Below are 19806 nucleotides of genomic sequence, written 5' to 3' on the forward strand. Positions count from 1 at the left end.
TCCCCAAACAGTACCCCTGCGCTGACAGATAGCCCCCGATGGGCACTGATGTGACTATGCAGTGAACATTTGTTGGAGGGAGATCACATCGAGTAGAAAACCGTTGAGGCAGGCAGGTTAAAATTCATGATGTAGGGCTTTTCAGAAAAACCCACCAGAAGTGCAGAAAGTCAGCATTCATCAACATCTGTCACAGAATCCTATCGCTTCAATGTCAACATCATCGACTACAGAACAGTTCCCCATCAGCGTCTCTCACCAAACAGCAGCACACACTTGTTGCTCAATTCCCACCGACAACAGTCAGACACACGTCCCCTAACGCTATTCACAGAATATCTGCAGCACAGGAACGGTTATCAGTTATTTGATGGCAGCTTGGATGTACAATACGGCATCTGAAATGCCTGTCAGCAACTTAAAATACGCTTACATGTGTCCAAGCTTTGAGAGCCGCCTGTCAGAATCCATTTGATTTAACTCACAGACTTGTCCACGTTGTTTCCTGAGGTTGGTTCTTACTTTGGACAAACAGCACCACACTTCTCTTAGAAGTTGGTGACGTGCCCTTTTTTCAGACGTTTTTGGTGATTTAATTCAACGCCTCTTGTGTTTGAATGGCATCTTTCTCTTATGGTCAAAACAAACAAAACAAGACGAACGGCTCCAGAGTTCAAATAAACCTCTCTGGACATTCATGAACACTGCCCGAGGGTAATTTCTCCGCAAGCTCAAATGCTAATGCTCTGCATTATTCATTGAGACATTCAGTTTTACTGCCACAGGGAACAGCAGCGCTTAACTGAAGAAAGGATTTTGAAGTTTATCTGCACGCCTTGACACAATTTCTTTCCTGATGATGTGCGATCATGTTATTGGCCTGACCTCAGACATCCACAGTTATACCAGGAGAGACAAAGCTTTTCATGTGCATCAGTACAGTACATATTATCCCTTCAGTGCCTAAAATACACCAATCAGCCACAACATTATGACTGCTCACAGGAGAAGTGAATAACATTGACTATCTTGTGACAATTTAATGTTCTGCTGGGAAACTTTTGGACCTGGCATTCGTGTGGATGTTACTTAGACATGTAGCACCCACCTAGACCAGACCAGGCACCCCCACTCCTTGATGGCAGCAGCCATCCCCAGCAGGATGCAGCCTGACACAGGCACACACACAAAAACACTTTAGGAACAACTCAAAAAAACATGAAGAACAGCACAAGTTGTTGACCTGGCCTCCAAATTCACTAGATCCCAAACTGATCAAGTATCTGTGGGATGATCCACAGAGTCCCCTCCCCTCAAAGGCCCCCCCACTAACAACATTGTGTTCCCAGACACCACAGGACACCCTCAGAAGGCCCATGTTCATTCTCTGATGAGTCACAACTGTTTTGGAGGCACAAGGAGACCTACACAATACTAGGAAGGTGGTCATAATGTTATGCCTGATCAGTGTATGTGACAGTAAATTAATGATTCCCTGTCATATCAGTAATCACAGTTAACAGGCACTCCTGGGTGTTATTGCAATAATTCAGCATTTTTATGGCGTTCATTTACATTTATATCAGTTATTTTGCGCTTTAACGCATAAACTCTGTTCATTAGTCGCATTAGTAATTAAATCAGGAACGGCTGTTACTAATTGTTGACACCTGCTCTGCTGTAATAAAGACTCGTTGGTCCTTTGACAAGACGTCTGCATTTCAATTACCACACATTCAGTTCTTAATTTCTCACATTTTTTTCTTTCATGCTGCCTCTGTTCTCTACAGTTTTCTGCTTCTGTTTCCTTTAACCGTTCTCTGTCTTCTCTCCCTCCAGTTCTTGTGCACAGTGGTCGCCATCTTGCTCCATTACTTCTTCATGTCCACCTTCGCCTGGATGTTCGTGGAGGGCCTTCACATCTACCGGATGCAGACGGAGCAGCGGAACATCAACTACGGAGCCATGAGGTTCTACTACGCCATCGGCTGGGGCGTGCCCGCCATCATCACGGGTAACGCGCGTATTATCGCATTCGCTCTCCGGCAGACACGCGAGATTTCTGTGACACGTCGAAAATAAGTCAGCCAACGCGTTATCTCTGCCGCGGTTACACATTCGTGCCAACACGGTGTCATATACAGTATGTGCACAGACGTACACATCGCACACACATTCACGGCGGCTCTGGCTCGGGAGATAAGCCGTCATATTGACACTTGTATTAAATGGGGTTTTAGTGGCATTGTAATATAGAGATATTAAAGCAGAGATACACGCGGGTAATTTCAGCCGTGACATGTAGTGTAAGCAAGTAATATCTTCGATCTGCTTCCTTTGCAACACACACAAACTCGTGTTTCTGTCTTTGTGAGGACGTTCCATTGGAATAATTCATTCCCTAGCCCCGTATTCTTAAATGCGGTTTAAGCCTGTCCGGGACTAGACGCTGTAACCTACGCCAGTGTGAGCCATTTATACTTGTGCATTTATACAGTCGGGTTAATTTTTGCTTCTACTTCCTGCTTCACATTCAACAGTGGCGACTGAAACTTTCGCAGAAATTTTGCCGAAGACGAGTCATACAAATGTTTGTATCTCCGAACCTCCTCAGTTAACCTTTCCTCCATGTCTTCCATCTTTATTGATCCAAAACAATCAATTCGAAAATTGCGGAGATGGAGAAGCAGCCGGAAATACTAAAGCGGAAACACGCTGCTACCAAGCGGACCAATCACAGTCGTTGTTACATTTCTGGGGAGGTGCACGTCAGGCTACGGCGTTAGGGTCTGGGCTGTCACCGTTGCTACGGCGCCAAATTGACGGAGGAGCCTATTAACCCTAACAACACAACTTCGCAGGGCTGTCAGACTCATTTTAGTTCAGGGCGCCACATAACTTGAAACATAATTTGATCTGAAGCGGGCCGAACCAGAAACATAATATCATAATACCCTTTAAATAATGACTACTCAAGATGTTTTCCTTTGTTTTAGTGCAAAAAAGTACGTCACCTAACCTTGCATACCTTTTACAAAAAATTTTCAGAACAACCTGACATTTTTTAAGAAGAACAAGTGAAATTTCATCACTTTGCTGCCATCTACAGTTTAGTTCTCGGTCTCAGTGTTGTGTTATGTCCACAACTCTTACTGAAAGAGTGCGGACACTAGTGGACACTTTAGGGATAGCAGTTGGTTTTATTGAAAAATTGCAGTTAACCCTTTATAGGGCGAGGAGCCACACTTGATAACTTCCACACACATTTTAAATTCCGTCCCTGTGTCTCTCAGTGAGGTCGAGAAAAATGTGGTTTTCACCCAGCCAATCAGCGCAAAGTTCTCAGGTCGAATCAGGGTCAAATGTGGTCTGCAAGGTCCACCTCTGAACTGTACCATGAAGAAGAAGAGGCCTAATGTTGTCTCATGTGATAATGTGTATGTTGACAAGTGGTTGAATCAGCACTTATGTTCTAACGGTCTAAATACATGTTTGCATTTGTTTACCACTTAAGAGCAAGGAACTCTATCTGGTAACTAACTAAAAATGTTTTTTTTATGCCTTACAATAACACTCTAGGGTTTTGCAAATTCAACCCGCAGGGCTCTATGTATGTCTTCACAGGTTTTATCCCTTGAAACATTGTGGGGCCCAACACAAAATGCCCATGAAAAACTGGCCCCCGCAACTTAATATAAACGAGATCACACACTCACACACACAGTTTTCACCCAGACTCATATCATGCTGTCAACGCTCCTCTATCTGTTGCTGCTTCTGTCACCATCACACACACATGGGCCGCTGTCTGTCCTTGCCTCGAGACGCATACATTAGCACATGTCCCCGTCCTCAGGCTCACAGGTGTGCTCATCTGCCTGTCCGTCTTCATTTGGGCTTGTCCTGCCTGTCTTGCTCTGGCAATTCAGTTTAACCGTTCTTTATCACCCAAGAACTGTCAAAATCCTGACAGGGTTGTCCAAACCAGGAAACAAATAAAGGCATTAGGGTTCACGGCACAAATCTTCTAGCAGCTGTTGCTCCCCCGAATGTGGGGAGAAATAATAATCACAATGGTGATTTAGTGGTGTTTCCTCAACAGTAGCTTGACTGGAGTGAGGAAAAAAACACCTTATACCATGTAGGTGAAGACAAAAGCAGTCGATCTCAGATCACATCATCGCAGGCAACAAGAAATAATGAGCAATGCAAAATAAACACATATTTAACACATTTTAACCTCTCAAAATTACTAATTTTAAGCACACAGATATATTTTTTTAATCTCTGCATGACTCTTTTTAACCCATTTCTTTTAAACCTTTAAACCAGACGTTGTTGGTCGTTTTAACCTTTTCAAAGCATGAATAACCAGTGTTGTTAACACTCTTTCATTACTAATTTCATGTAAATGTTGTTTTAAAATCGATTTAAGATTATTCAACCTGTCACACAACCACCTCCAGACCCAGCACGGAGGTCTGGTCTGGTCATGGATGATCTCTTTTTACTGATATACGCTTCTGGATATGCAGAATTTGTAGCCGAAGGTTCGATTTGTAAATGTCAATCGTGTTTTTTTTTTTTTTTTTCGGGGCTTTCATTGCCTGCTAGTAAGGAGTCCATGTAGAGAGCAGAGGAGGCAGAATTTAGCTTATACCTTAATCAAAGTCGCTGTAGTGGTTTTAAACAGTCCAGCCATTGAAGTCTCTCAACCATGACGTGTAAGTGTCACGTGTGAGGTTGCAGGTCAGACTGTGAGCAACAAACCAGGAAGTGTTGGGCCAGATATCCGTTATCTGTCATCTAGGAATACGCTCGGGAAGACTGGCTTCCGCCCCCGGAGGCTAAATCATCAGGCGATAGTTGATGGCGTCTTAGATTGGGTCAGAAAGACCTGGCTTTGCACGACCTAATGGAAAAACTGAAAACAGATATCAGATTTCTGCTGTGCCGTTGATGTACGTCAGCTCAGTACTGTTGCAAACACGTTTATTTATCTCAGCTTAAATGATTTCGATTAACTGCAGTATCATTAAAGTCCTTGTTTACCAGGAGCTGGCTACTTCCAGTAAGGTACAGCCTCTGTCTTTGCGATTGGTATCTCATCTCCTGTTATTGACAGTAGAGGACATCAGAGAACTTCAGATCTTCCTGTCTGATGTGACTGTTTGTGTCTTTGCTGCAGGCCTGGCGGTTGGCTTAGACCCAGAGGGTTACGGGAACCCGGACTTCTGCTGGATCTCCATCTACGACAAACTCATCTGGAGCTTCGCCGGTCCCATCGGCATCGTCATACTGGTAACTGCCTCCCCGTCCTGTCGGATATACCGTACTTAAATTAAACACAGTGCAGGGATATGGAAGAGAAAGGTGGTGTAGACTGTTAATGAGCAGTTTCACTTTCATTTTTTTTATAATAATGTGCTGCAAAGTAGCTAAACTCTGCTCAGTCTTGTTATCAGCCCAAGATAAACTTCAAATAACATGTGTGGCTACTAAAATTAGCACAATCACAAGATCAGTCTCCAAATGAATTTCAGAAAGACGACCAACCTGAACTCAGCCCAGACCATCATTTTAATTGAGCCCCACATCAAACCAACACCTCTCACTTAACAACTTTGCCATGAATTAATAATTACGTTCACTCAGTAATTAGTAATATAGAATTCCTAACCCGTATACAAGCCTGTCTGTTATGCATCCACTATTTCTTTCTTGCGGGTATGCAATAATGTGTTTGAGCAAAGAACTAGAAATGTATTTATCTATGAGAATTGGACGGCTTCACCTTTAATAAATGTTTATTTCCCCTCGTAGATGCCTATTCTGTCCACATTGATTTCCTTTCATCTGTTCATCCTCAGCCCAGATGTCGCTAACGGCAGTATTGGATTAGCTCAGATGCATTAAAATGTTGCCTCACCGTATGTATTGATCTCCCACTATCCAGCTGAACGGGGGGATTTTCACCATCGTGGCCAAGATGTCCTGCAACTCATCTCAGAAGGAGACCAAGAAACTCCCTGTCATGTAAGCGCCCCTGCCTCGACGCCTCTCCTGCTCTCAAATGTTGTCCATTTGTTTCCTCCTGTGCAGTGTTTGTGCTCTTTCAGGCTTCAGAGTGCGTCATATTTCTGACGACTAACTGGTTGTGAGAGACTAAAAGTTTGTCTCGGTTAAGGAATGGTCGACAGTACCGAAGAACTGTCTCACTAATTCTGCAGATTCTCCGACTGTCTTTTTCTCCAACCTCCATCAGTCTGGCCTCTCTGCCATATGACTGCCTGACGAGATATACACCGATCAGCCACAACATTATGACCATTCCTAATATTGTGTAGGCCTCCAAAACAGTTGTGACTCATCAGAGAATGGACATTGGCCTTCTGAGGGTGTCCTGTGGTGTCTGGTAACAAAATGTTGTTAATGGGGGCCTTTGAGGGGAGGGGTCTCTGTGGATCATCCCACAGATACTTGATCAGTTTGGGATCTAGCGAATTTGGAGGCCAGGTCAACACCTTGTGCTGTTCATGTTTTTTTTAGTTGCTCCTAAAGTGTTTTTGCGTTTTGCCATCAAGGAGTGTCATTGCTATGGGGTGGGGGTGCCTGGTCTGGTCTAGGTGGGTGCTACATGTCTAAATAACATCCACATGAATGAATGCCAGATCCAAAAGTTCCCCAGCAGAACACTGAGTTGTCACAAAATGGTCAATGTTATTTGCTTCTCCCGTTAGTGGTCATAATGTTGTGGCTGATTGGTGATGATGTTTATGCTTAAAGAGCTATACAGACGTCAGGCTAAGCTGCGGAGTGTGTGTCATATCACAGATTCATCCCTCTGAATCCAAGTCTGATCTTTTTCTCCCTTTCTGTTTTTCCTCCCAGTGCTACGATCAGAAACGCCTTCTTGCTGTTGCTGGTGGCCACCTCCACCTGGCTGTGCGGTCTGATGGCGGTGAACAACAGCATACTGGCTTTCTACTACATATTTGACGTCCTCTGCTTGGTGCAGGTACGAACAAAGCTTTAGCTCTCGGCCAGATACGAGCGTACACATTTGATGCTGGGTTGCCGTACGCAGTCCCTCTCACTCTTTGCCTACCTCTCTTTACCCAGGGTCTGTCGGTGATGCTCGTCTTCACCGTGTTCAACTCAGAAGTTCAGGAAGCCTGGAGGGTCGCCTGTTTGGGTAAGAAGAGCCCGGGAGAAGACACGCCGAGACCGCCACAGAACGCAGTGAGTCTCACATGCACAAACAAAACTGCTTTTATTAGACTGTTAAACCAAAAATGTCTTGTTTTGTACACACTATGAATTTATTTTAATGGTACATTAGCAGTTAGCATGCAAAACAAAGTATAGAAAAAAGAATAATGATTGTAATCATGACTTAATGAACTATAACATTATGTTAGGATGGTCGTTACGGCTCCATAACGACTGGAGGATTGAATCTGAGATCCTCGCTGCGTGATCCCAAAGTCGTTCACTACGTTTTATCTCACTACACTCTCCTTCGAGATGCACATCCTCACTGTGTCCATTACTAGACAGCACAAAAGCCCTCCTGCCCTCCATTTCTCCTTTACTCTATCCATCCATCAATCTTCCTCGCTCCTCTCCCTCCTCTCCCTCCTCTCCCTCTGCCTTCAGGGTTTGCTGCTGACCCACATAAAACATAACAAACCAGCGCCCTGGCCGCTCTTTAGCCCTTCTTCTACAAAAGCACTGCGCTGCTCTGCCCATTTAGTGGCTGCGTTCGTGTGTGTGCGTGAAACCCTATCCTACTTTCACTGTGTCTTGTGCATTTATTTGTTCATGGCTCACTGCACATTAGCCACATTTATTATACCCCCCATGTTTGTGGGTATGTGTGCGTTAAAGTTCCTTTAAGACTTCTCTCGTATGCAGTGAACCCTATATGTAACCTGGATGTGTGTGTGTGTGTACGTACATTGGACCCTTTTAACCCCCTTATTTTATTTTTTTTCCTCCAAAGCTCTTTCCGTACATCAGTGAGCCATCTGGGCCAAAACCCGATGTTATTATTAGATGCACACTATACTGCTTTTACCGTTTATGGACGTGTACGAACGACCACCTATTACCATCGTTCAGATATCCTGATGTACAGCTATTATTTATGACTACAGTGACAACCAACAAACTATTTTATTAGTATTATAATAGCTCACATTCTGGCAATAAGGATAAAATACTAGAAAGACAACCAGCATTATTATTACAGGCTTCATCATGTTAAGATATGGACGGAAAGTCATATAAAACAATACATTAGGAAACACTGGGATTTTGACAGTAGCAATTTTTTGCCAACCTGAAACCCAGCCCAATAAACGTTACCTACAAAAGTGTTTGCAGATAAAAGTTGGTCTGGAGTCGCTCAGTTGGGAATTGCTTATGCCCCGGCAAAGATCTGCCAGGCCTTAGTCATACACATCATCTGAGCGCCATGGAGTTAAATTTGTCTACAACAAAATGGCTCTGATTGGGTGTAGGATTGTCCAGTTACATGCAGAGGTATTTTCTTGTCTCTGTATCGGTTTAAATGTGACCTACAATGACATCCAAATGCTGTGTTACCCCGACTCGTTTTCCTAAAACTTTCTTCTCTTCCTTTTCAAAATAAAATGGGCCGTTAATCATTTTTTTCTCTTTGTGTTTGTGTGCTCAGGCTCAGAACCCCTACCACAACGCATCTCTGTTGGAGCAGAGTGGGCTGCACCGTATCACCCTGGGAACCTCCACCATCTCCTCCGTCAGCTCCGCCAGGTATCTGGACACACAGATGCTTGCACACATGCACACTTTTAAACAAATTTTACCTGCAAACCCAGAATGAATTTGGATTTTATTTAAACTGACAAGTTTATTTTGCGGCGGCACAGTGGAGCAGTGGTTAGCACTGATGCCTCACAGCAAGAAGGTTCTGGGTTCGAATCCATGGGTCCTTTCTGTGTGGAGTTTGCATGTTCTCCCTGTGTCTGCGTGGGTTCTCTCCGGGTACTCCAGCTTCCTCCCACCGTCCAAAGACATGCTCATTAGGTTCATTGGTGATTCTAAATTGGCCGTAGGTGTGCCCTGCTTCTCGCCCAATGACAGCTGGGATAGGCTCCAGCCCCGCCACGACCCTCCAGAGGACAAGCAGTTACAGAAGATGAATCAATAAATGAAGTCTATTTTGCTTTCCAAAGGCAAATGATACATAAAAATGAGAAACCAATGCTGACACAAATAGGAATTCGTCATGTTCTGCTGATTCCGTGCCACTCTCCGATTTGAAATGAATCTGCTTCAGGGAAGAAGTTCCCTCGCTAATAAAACCCCTGTTGTGTATTTTGTGGGTCAGTAGGGTATAGATAAAGAAGACTGGGTGAAACAACGTACTGTACTGTATGTAGAGCAACACTAATGTACTCTGAGAGTGGATGTTGACGTCTTTACGGCTCAGTGATTGTCTGCTTCGAAGTCTGAGGGTGTATGTACAGTACATGGTACAGTAAATCCGTGACTGTGTGTGTGTGTTGATGCTCCATTTGTAGTCTGTATTGACCCGCGTGTGTGTGCGTGTTCTCACAGTATGTTCTTGCTTTTTCTTCTCTTTCCCTGTCAGAGAAAATCTATTGGCTCGTCAGACTCTGGAACAAAACATTGTCCACACTGGAGCAACAGACCTGGATGTAGCCATGTTCCACAGAGACGGAGGTAAGCATGGACCCACAAATACGCTTCTTCTTCTTCTTCTTCTTCTTCTCTCAGTACAAGCTTCATTAAAGAATAAGCACATACTGTACGAGAGGGAAATAGTCCCTCCGGTTACGTCCCTCTGCACCTCCATGGACCTTGCAGTGGCATGTCTTTAGGTGGTTCATGGACTTAATTGCCCTAATCAGGCATGCCTGAGGAGGTGTGGATAAAAACATGGTTGAATATGACTGCGAGGGACATCACTTACTGGCCCTGTTCAGACCTCGCATTAACAACTGTCCTGGTTAATCAGATCACAAGTGTGCAGCTTAAAGTACAGATGTGGACACACCCAGGTCGCTTTGAGGGTGCAATTAAGGGATCTAATCTCGGACCTCATTTTGAAGGTGGACGTTTGACCTCGTTCCTCTGGTAGTGTGAACACACAACACGTCCTGGGTCACATTAAAGACCAGTTGCAAAGCAGGGGTTCTTTTGCGTAAGCTTCAATTCAGAAAACACACACACACACAATTATAAATGATGGAAGAAAATGAGCTGTAAGTGATACCTGTTCTTTAGTAATGAGATCATTTTAAAATTCTATAACTAACTAAATGATAAATCAAATGAAGGATGAGCAAATACAGCTTGTTCCAAAATAAGTATCATGTCCCTAAGTCATGACGCACACAACAACAAACAAACAGCTGCTGTTTGAATGTGATGGCATTCCCTCCCCATGGTTTTTTCAAAAGTGTTCTGTGAGGGTAGGGATATTTTTGCTGATCTGACCTGAGGGGTTTAAGTCCATCCCTTTTTTTTTCTCTCCTCCCTTTCTTCTTCCAGGTGAGGACTCGGACTCTGACTCAGACCTCTCCATGGAGGAGGAGCGCAGCCTCTCCATCCCTTCGTCTGAGAGCGAGGACAACGTCCGTCTCCGCGGTCGCATCCAGCGGCGCTTCAAACGCTCCAATCATAGCGAGCGTCTGCTCACCGAACCCACCAACAACGGCACAAAAGGTAAACTAGAGGTCTCCTCACTTTGTCCTTTTTAATTTAGGTTGTGCCAAAAGTCAACACACTGGTCATGACTGATAGTTGAATCATCATTAATATTATAGGAGGATCCTGACTTGATGATCTTTGTATAGGAATAGTCCACTGAAAACATCTTTTGAGCATCAAACATTTCTCCCCTTGAACAGTTTTTAAATATTATAGTATAATTCATTATTAATAGGACACAGTTTCATAGTTTCATTGCAGCCTGACACAGGCACACACACAAAAACGCTTTACAGTACAAGGTGTTGACCTGGCCTCCAAATTCACTAGATCCCAAACTGATCAAGTATCTGTGGGATGATCCACAGAGGCCCCTCCCCACTAACAACAGTCTGTTACCAGACACCACAGGACACCCTCAGAAGGCCCATGTCCATTCTCTGATGAGTCACAACTGTTTTGAAGGCACAAGAGAGACCTACACAATATTAGGAAGGTGGTCATAATGTTATGCCTGGCTAGTGTATAGGCACAGTAAGAGGAAAAGTCGGTGCTAGTGGTCATTAATCGATACCTTTCTTCCTCTAAACACACATCTTGCATAATGTATGAGTTCATTCTAAGAGTGTGAGATAAATGTCATGCGTGTATAGTTTCTTTGAAAGGTTTCATAAGGAGAAAAGGTTGGATATGTGCAAATCCATATAAGTAATCAGTTGATAGTATAATAAGGCCATTTGGACCACCACATGACCTCTGCTCAGGGTAAACCAGAACAGAGCCGACTGCCAGAGTCCAGATGGTCAGCACACGCCGATCAATACATCAGTGCAGTCAAACTGAAGTGCCTGAGTGCCGCTGAGAGAGTTGGGCTTTTTCCTGAAAGGTCACGGTCCAATAGCGTCCTGTTGGTTGTGGCAAAGCAATGGCCTGCTGAAAGAAAATAACCATCTGTTGTTGTTAAAAGCATGCTACAAAGGGGAAAAAAACTGAGAACAAGATGTGCTTGTCAACGTTTGCTCCTGGGATGCATGGTGCCATAAGGTTGTGGTTTCTAGAGACAGAAATTCATCTTTGATCATTTGGATTAAACTGATTAAACCATCTCAGAAAAGGGAGCGTTGATCCCCGTGCACAGGGAAGTCTGATTTTTCTTGAAGTACTTTGCGTTAAAGACTTTTTTTGCAGTGATCTGAAACTCTGTGACACCCTTTTAATTTTCCTCAGCTGTCATTCCATAACGAGCGTACAGTATGCTGTTTGTCTGCTAACAACTGTCACAGACATCTGTTTTGTGTTCTTGAGGACGCACGTGCGGCAACTAAAGACCCGATGTCGCATTAAAAAGCAGAACAAAGAAGCATAAGAATGTAGATTTTATAACTGGCTTTAATAATAAATCAGTGACAGCTGGGAAAGGTCATGAGGGTTCTCCTCGTCAAGTTGCGTCAAACAGAAACTGAATTCGTGAGTAACCGGAGAGTGTGTGTTCTTTTTGTGCGTAACAGATCTGGATGGTAATGACCTTTTGTCCTACTGGCCAGCTCTGGAGGAGTGTGAGACGCACACACTGCAGAAGTGGGGCTCGGAGCGCCCCCTGGGGGGAGATTACAGCAAGGACGCCGCCAATAACAACCAGACGGACGCGGCGCTGACCAGCGGAGACGAGAACGGCCTCACCCAGCCGCACAGGCACCGCAAGGGTGAGAGAAACACAGCCGAAGGGTGCTCTGAAATGTTAAAATTATATTCTTTTAGTCATTTGTAAACTGACTAAAAACAGTCATAGCGAAGATGCAAAGGTACAACGTCTAAATCAATGTAGATAACAATACGTAACCGACTTCTACCTGTGATTCTTTCAACTCACTGTTTTTCCAAGACATATTTCTGAAAGCAGAGCGTGCCCTCTGAGGTTTTAGATGTCAGTGCCTGGCCTGATTATTATTGTGTAAACCCATCCTCTTCCTAATCACATTTTCCTGACGAACATCCTGCCTGAATGACGCAGCCCCCGTCATCGGGATGAAAATGGCACGCCTTGCCGAGAGGAGGATGGAGGAGATGTCGGCGTGAGCTGAGTCAGCAAAGCATCATTTAAACGACGGCTTGATAATGGAGACTTTATCACCAGTTTATTTGTGTTAGAAAAAAAGGTTCATTATTTCAGTACAGCTTCCAGGAGACTTTAGGGTGTCACTAACCCTAACCCTAACCCTGTAACAATTCCCGTCCTAGTTTTCTTGCTGGATCTTGTTTCGCATTGTGATGTGAGGATTAGAGCATGTTTGTCAGAGTACAATGTGACGGTCAACATGTCAGTATTTACACTTCAATCACCACATGTGCTGTTCATGGAGGAGATTTGCTCCAGGACTGGAAATGTCCAAATGTCTCCTAGATGCATAAAAATACCTGGAACCCAGTGTGGTTCTTCGGTTATGCTCGATACCTGGTTCTAAAAGCACGAGACACTTCTATATACATGCATATAATATTGTCACATGCACGTGTACGCACCTGAAGCTACACTGAGAAGCAGAGATGCAAGCAAAGTTGGGTATCGCTCTTGTAGCCTGAAAGCAGCGGTGACATTTTAGAGAACGTTTTAACACACAACACACATGTGCATCCACACACACACTCACAAACACAGGAAGTGGCTGAAAGCACTGTATGTACTTTAGCTGTGACTCATTTTAAAGCCTCCCTCGGGACTCCCAGCTACACGCCCTGACCCAACACGCTACTGTGATTCATAACATGTTCACAATGAGGCTAAGGTCAAAGGACTTTTTACTTTCCTTCTGCTTGCCTCCTGCTGCAGTGAAGTCTCATTTCTTCTGCAAGTTTCTGCAACTTGCCCTTCATCTTTCTCCTTCTTATTCCAGGTATCCTTAAGAACCGCCTCGGCTGTCCTCCGGCGCTCCAGGGTCTGTCCTCCATGGGCCGGGTCCCCAGCGAGCTCAACTGGTACCGAACCTCTACCTTGGGACACCGAGGCGTTCCCGCGGCCTCGTACGGTCGCATGTACTCTGCCTCCGCGGGTTCTGGTGGAGGATCTGGCTCCCTCTCCCAGCCAGCTTCGCGCTACTCCTCAAGGGAGCACCTGGACTCGCTTGCTCGAAGGCAGCTGTCCAGGGATCCTCTTGGCAGGCAGACAGTTGGGGGGTCGAGAGACCGGCTAGACTCCCGGGGTTCCAGGGACAATCTGGATCTCCTACCCAGGAGGAGAGAGCTGGGGCTTGGGTCAGGACCAGGTTTGGGGGCCTTGGATCATCAGCGGGTTTCGTCATCCAGGGAGAACTTGACAGGATCCAGGGACAGACTGGACAACCATCACGCAAGCAGCTTCCACGCCTCGAGGGAAGACTTGAGTGGAAATGGGGGAGCTGGGATGGAGGCGTACCTCAGTGGATCTAGGTCGCAGCTGAATTCGCTAACTCGACGGCAGGCTTCGTCCCGGGAGCACCTAGGAGGGGCGCTGATGAGCAGCAGGTCGAGAGAGGAGCTGGACACCAACGGAGCCCAGCAGGCCCAGCCGTGTCGGGAGTGGCTCCGCACCCTGCCTCCCCGCCAGCCCTCACACCCCGACCAGCCCCTTTCCTCCTCACCTCCTCCCCCGATCTCCGAGGAGCCCCAACAGGAGCAGCTACCTCCTTCAGCTCAAGTCAGAGGACGACTGGACTCCGCTCCTCCGTGTAGGTACCCCAGTCAGACTGCCTCCCAGGTCGCAGGTTCAAATCCAAACCCCCTGGGTCGACAGCCGTCCAGCGAACACCTGGACATTCTGTCCTCCATCCTGGCTTCCTTCAGTTCCAACGTCCTTGCTCCTCCCGCCGCCGCATCCAACCCTGGTCCTAATGGCTCGGTCCACGGACCCTCCCCCTCCCCACCCCAGTCGGCCACCTCCCACAGCATATCTGAAGTGTCCCCCGACTCAGAGTAAGTCCTTATGTGTGGACCTGACCCGATTAAAGCTTGTTGCATACTCCATGAGAAGCGAGGAATTTGTTCTTGTTCTCTAGGTGAGCAAGAACAAGCATTTCATGTTACGTCTGTGAAGGTTCTTAGTCATCCAGGTCATGGTATATCCAACAAAGGTTCAAAAAAGGCAACTGGACTTGTTTTTTCACCACTCTTGTAGAGTTTTTTTGAGAAGACGTTTCACCACTCAGAAGCTACTGAGTGGTGAAACGTCTTCTCTCAATGTGTCGAGAACAAGCTGGAGTCCTAGGAGTGAGAACAAACTTCTCGCTTCTCTCAGAGTATGTGACAGCCTTTAATCCTCTTCCCGTCCCTTTCTGTTTTACATCTTCTCAAAAAAACTCTACAAGTCAGCTCCTGCTCAAGTCCAGTTGCCTTTTTTGAATCATTTCATGTTACACTAACCTTAAGTGCCCATACAAGTCCTCATTGGGCCCCTCCCACTGCAGCATACGTCACACACGCTAAGCATTGTGGGAGATGGACAAGGAGAGGCACTTTAATTACTATTTTTGAATGTTGGCCGGTCGTTTTAACGATAGCGTCCATCAGACCACGGCGTTTATTCAGCATGCAGGAGAGATTAGCGGCCACGTAGCCGCTAGCATTTCCTCTTTTCCGCATTAGCCACACCCACTTCCAATTTCTGACCAATCACTGAATAATTGCCAGACACACACAATAAAAAAAGTTATGCCAGGTCGATGTGCTGAGAACAAGCTGGAGTCCTAGGAGTGAGAACAAACTTCTCTCAGAGTATGTGACAGCCTTTAATCCTCTTACCGTCCCTTTCTGTTTTACATCTTCTTCTGTCTTTGTCCCCATGTTTATGTCTTTTATCTCAACTTTCTGAAGCTCCTTCAGTTCCTGTCCCTACTCTCCAGTTGGGAGAGCAGGGAGAGTTCTCTTCTGTTGTGGCGCAGTCTGTTTTTATCTTTATATGGAAATGAATGTAGAACCAGTGGAGGAGCTGTTGTATAAACTCGCTGCTGACTCATTCTCCTCTCCTTCACCTTAGAGCCAACAGAAGCGAAGGACAGTCTTGATGACAGCCTCCATATCCCACAATGCATTGCAACGGCACCGGAGGCACGAGGGACAATATCAAAGGTCGTGGATGGCCCTGAACCACTGGGACGACATGGGACACGGAGGGAGGACTTAAAAAAAGAAAACACAGAGGAGACACAGGTTTAAACAGAAAGACAGAAAAAAAAACATCCACTGATGAAGCCGCTTACGTCTGTAGGCGGCGTATTCTGTATAAATCAAGTTGTTTTGGGTCCCGCCGCCTACAATAAACTCCGATGGTTCCTTGGACGATGAGTCAACCACCTCTACTACCTAAAAACTGCTAAAGACAAACAAAAATAAGAACTCCTCAGATTTCAAACACACACCTGAACCCGACGAAGATCCGTCGAAAAGAAACAAAAAAAAACAAACGACTGTAAATAACATTTTTATACATTTTGTATCTTTTTCATTGGAGATGAAGAAGAAAAATCTCTTGTGATGTTTCTTTTATTTTCTTTTTTTTTATTTAAAGCGATTTTGTCTGTGTGAGTGAGGTTGGTGCGAGTCTTCGTTCGTCGCTGAGGGAGAGATTTTTTCCCCCTTACCTAGAAAAAAAAAAAATATCCCCAAATTTCTCCCTGAAAAAACGTTTTCCTCTAAAGCTTTTCCCCGCACCCATCGACTTTATGTATAGCGACAGGGGGTCCGGCAATAGCACCTGATGAGATTATCAAAACCGAAATCTATCCAGATGTCAGGAAGTGATTGTAAATAGAAGAAGGGGGTTTATTATGAGACGGAACGAGATGATTGTGCAGAGAGGGATCGCTCTACAGAACAGTGCAGCGTTAGTGGTGGTTCAGCTATTAGAGTCCAGTCACGAGATTGTGCCGTTTCGTGGTCCACTGTGTTTGAATGTGACCTCTGTCATCTGTGTATCTTTGTGCCTGGTGCTGTCTGAACCGGACCATATCAGATACCACGAGACCATATCTTTAGTCGTCCTGGAGGCTCGGTGGGTGAGGGTCGATATCTCCGTCTGCCTCTCTGGTATTTTCTGCACTTTGATGATGCACCACGACTCAAACCTGCCTCAAGGGACGCCACGGGAAGCGGCAGCGGCGGCGGCAGCAGCATCCGCGGGACTCGTTTATAGATATATATGGGGTGTGAAGTAAAAAAAGTAAAAAAAAAAAAGCTTCTCTTGCAGAAGTTCTGTGCAAATCTAAGCCAAAGGGACTTCAAAACCTGTACGAAACATCGACGCTCTCCACTTTTCCGTCACAGAAATAACATCTGCAGGGTGTGAACGGCAAAAGATGGAATTCAGTTTTGTTTTCTGGTCATTTTTAATAATAACTGTGTCGTGATAGAAGGCAAAAGTGGATCTCTGTTTTTATTACCGAGGCCTTAGATCTACAATACAACCCACTGTGTCTGGTGTCTGTAAGGAAGTGGATTTTTTATTTATTTATGTTTTTTTATATATAGTAGGAGAGCAGATAAGAGGGAAGACATGTCTGTTTGGAGACGTGAAAGCAGCGTGGTATCCGCCTGCACAGCTGTAGCACACGAACACAAAGCCAGAATCTCGGCTGAAGACAGTTTCTGGGGAAATTACCCTGGAATATGTTTTCTGTATGAGGAATTTCACAGGAAACAAGCACAGGCTCCAGATCTAAACGGGCTCGGTTAACATCCAAACATGTCACAGATGAAGAGTTTCCCACCAGAACACTCGGTTTTCTTTTTTTTTTTTTTTTAGTTTAGAGCGCCACACAAAGATGAGGTACATTTCAAGATCCGGCAAAGAGGAAAAGGAGGAGGAGGTGAGAGGAGGTGTCAGCTGTGTCAGCTCTAAAAGGCTCTAAGTGGGTTTTCCATCAGCGGCTCCAGCTTTTTTACAGGTGTTGCCGCAAGGAGCCCTGAATCCAGGCCTCAAGGTAGCTACGCAGGCTGGCTCACACGATGAATGGATGGATCCTAACGTAAATGTTTTTTTATTATTATTTTATGCAATAATAAAATTGCTGTGGGTTAGAAGATAGAAGGCTCGGTTTTCTGAAGAACAAAAAAAATACAGCACGAGAGAGACAGAACAGAACAGAAGAATAAAAACAAGGTGCAAAACCAGATCAGGTTGGCAGGAGAACAAATTGGGTCAGAAACCACGACTTTGATTAGAAATGTGAGCGCAGGGAGGAAGGCGTGGACGTCGCTCGTCGCAGAGAGAAGGAAAAGTGAAGTGGATGAAAATTCAGAAGTGCACAGATCGCCCCGGTCTGACCGCTGATCAGTCGACTCCCATGTCTTTGGGACGTGACAAGCAAATATCTATCTGTCCCGCTGGTGTTATTGCCAAAAAATTTAAAAATAAATAAAAAAATACACCACCCACCGGTCTGTTAAAGGAGTAGAACACCTAAAAAAAATAAATCTCCCTTTATTTTTTCACAATTTCATTTCTCTTCAACCGACCTTAATCCCTTTAATCTACAGACATGAGATTTATTTATTGATAATTTATTGACAGTATTGGTGATTTATTTTATTTACCTATTTTTATTTTTTTGCCATTTTGAATGAGACGCCGTTGTCAAAGGAAGTATGAGTGATTTTTTAAATTTTTTGTCCAGTAATTGTTTTCTACGTGTGACGTTTCTTCTGAGTCTCTCACAGCAGCAAAACTCAAAGACGGGAGGACGATGAAAACTCAAATTTTTTTACGAGATTAAAATATTTACATCTCAGATTAAAATCTGATAAATTTAAATTTCAGTATCCAAACATATCCAGATTAAAAGCTGAATACTGGGTGTAAATATAGCGGTTATGATGCATATCCCCCCTCCCTGCCCACTTTTATAAATGCAAAGCTGCAGCTTCACAAGCATAAAAGCAGGTTATTAACAGCTGCCAGTAAAGGGTTAACAGGGTTGGGACCAAAAGGAGACATACAGATGAATTCAGACTAAGACATTGTGGTTTAAATTAAATAAAAAATATTAAAAAAAACAATTGGGGATTGGAGATGGAAGAAAAGAAAGAGACAGGGAGAGGAGGAGGAACGATGGGAGATTGTCTTTGTTAGCTCGTGTGTTCATTATAAGATGCCTTCTGTCCCGCCGTCGGGATGGAAACAGCTGTTCCCCTGTTATCGCGGAAACAAGAGAAATGTTGGACATTAAAAAAGAAAAAAAAAAGACTTATTCCTACGAGGCTCTGTGTGTGTGTGTTTGTATTTATTCTGCTTGAGACGCAGGAAGAGGGTTGGGTGTTTCATATTCATGACACTTTCAGGTGAAGAAGCAACGTGACGGGCTGAAGTATTTTTAAAGTAGTTTTTTAAAGTAGCTGCCACATTAATACAGTCAGCCCAAAACAGGTTCACCCAGCTGAGACTGAATATCATGGCTTCTTGAATTTAAAGGTGTAGGAGCAGAAAGGGAATATAGTATTCATTATTATGTTTTCATTAGCGGATTAATGGGTCTACATAGAGAGCAGGTCCTTGTCCACAGAGCCCCACCATGTTTAGCCCCAACGAAGCTTCGGCCACCATAGGCTCACTTGCGCACTCACTCGGCTGCGATGTGCAACCTCGCCACTAGGTGTCACTAAAACCCACACACTGGTCCTTTAACCCTACAAACGAAGACTGATCAATGCTCATTTTAAACTTCAGCCTGGTTGCAGGTCTATCAGACATTATTACTAATGGAGAAAACAGGGATATGATGTAGATTAAAACTAATCCAGGTGACAAATCGGGATAGGAACATGTTTTTTTCCCCAAATGTTGGCTGGGAAGATCAGTTCAACTCCATAATCTCTGTGTAAGTACAGTACCATAGCAAATGTGTGCTTAGTTTAGCATAAAGACTGAAAGCACCTCTTATCCTGATAACCTCAGAATAAGTCTCAGAATGTTTAAGTCTCTAAGTGTCAAAAACTGCTTTCAAGATGGTGACTGGGATTCCCATAATCCCAGTGTTCCCATATGGACTCGTCTACGTTGCATTCAATAAACAGTACGTCAAAAACGACTGATGCACATCTACCTGTATCTAAGTGTTTTCA

At 44.6% G+C, this 19806-nt stretch overlaps 1 protein-coding gene across 1 annotated transcript in view; it reads left to right on the top strand.

Moving 5' to 3' along the window:
* Positions 1-19610, top strand: part of celsr3 (cadherin, EGF LAG seven-pass G-type receptor 3) — a gene marked incomplete at its 5' end in the record, with an annotated part of 123547 nt that extends 103937 nt beyond the window's left edge. The window contains 11 exons of the mRNA XM_084553707.1: positions 1840-2014; positions 5189-5301; positions 5957-6036; positions 6892-7018; positions 7123-7242; positions 8702-8799; positions 9641-9732; positions 10564-10737; positions 12231-12425; positions 13614-14667; positions 15728-19610. Of these exons, the coding sequence (XP_084409833.1) occupies positions 1840-2014; positions 5189-5301; positions 5957-6036; positions 6892-7018; positions 7123-7242; positions 8702-8799; positions 9641-9732; positions 10564-10737; positions 12231-12425; positions 13614-14667; positions 15728-15755 (2256 nt within the window). The 3' untranslated portion in view covers positions 15756-19610. The remainder of the gene's footprint in view (positions 1-1839; positions 2015-5188; positions 5302-5956; positions 6037-6891; positions 7019-7122; positions 7243-8701; positions 8800-9640; positions 9733-10563; positions 10738-12230; positions 12426-13613; positions 14668-15727) is intronic.
* Positions 19611-19806: the final 196 nt, after the last annotated feature.

The sequence above is a fragment of the Chelon labrosus genome (genome assembly GCF_963514085.1).
Source record: "Chelon labrosus genome assembly, chromosome: 10".
Lineage (NCBI taxonomy): Eukaryota > Metazoa > Chordata > Actinopteri > Mugiliformes > Mugilidae > Chelon > Chelon labrosus.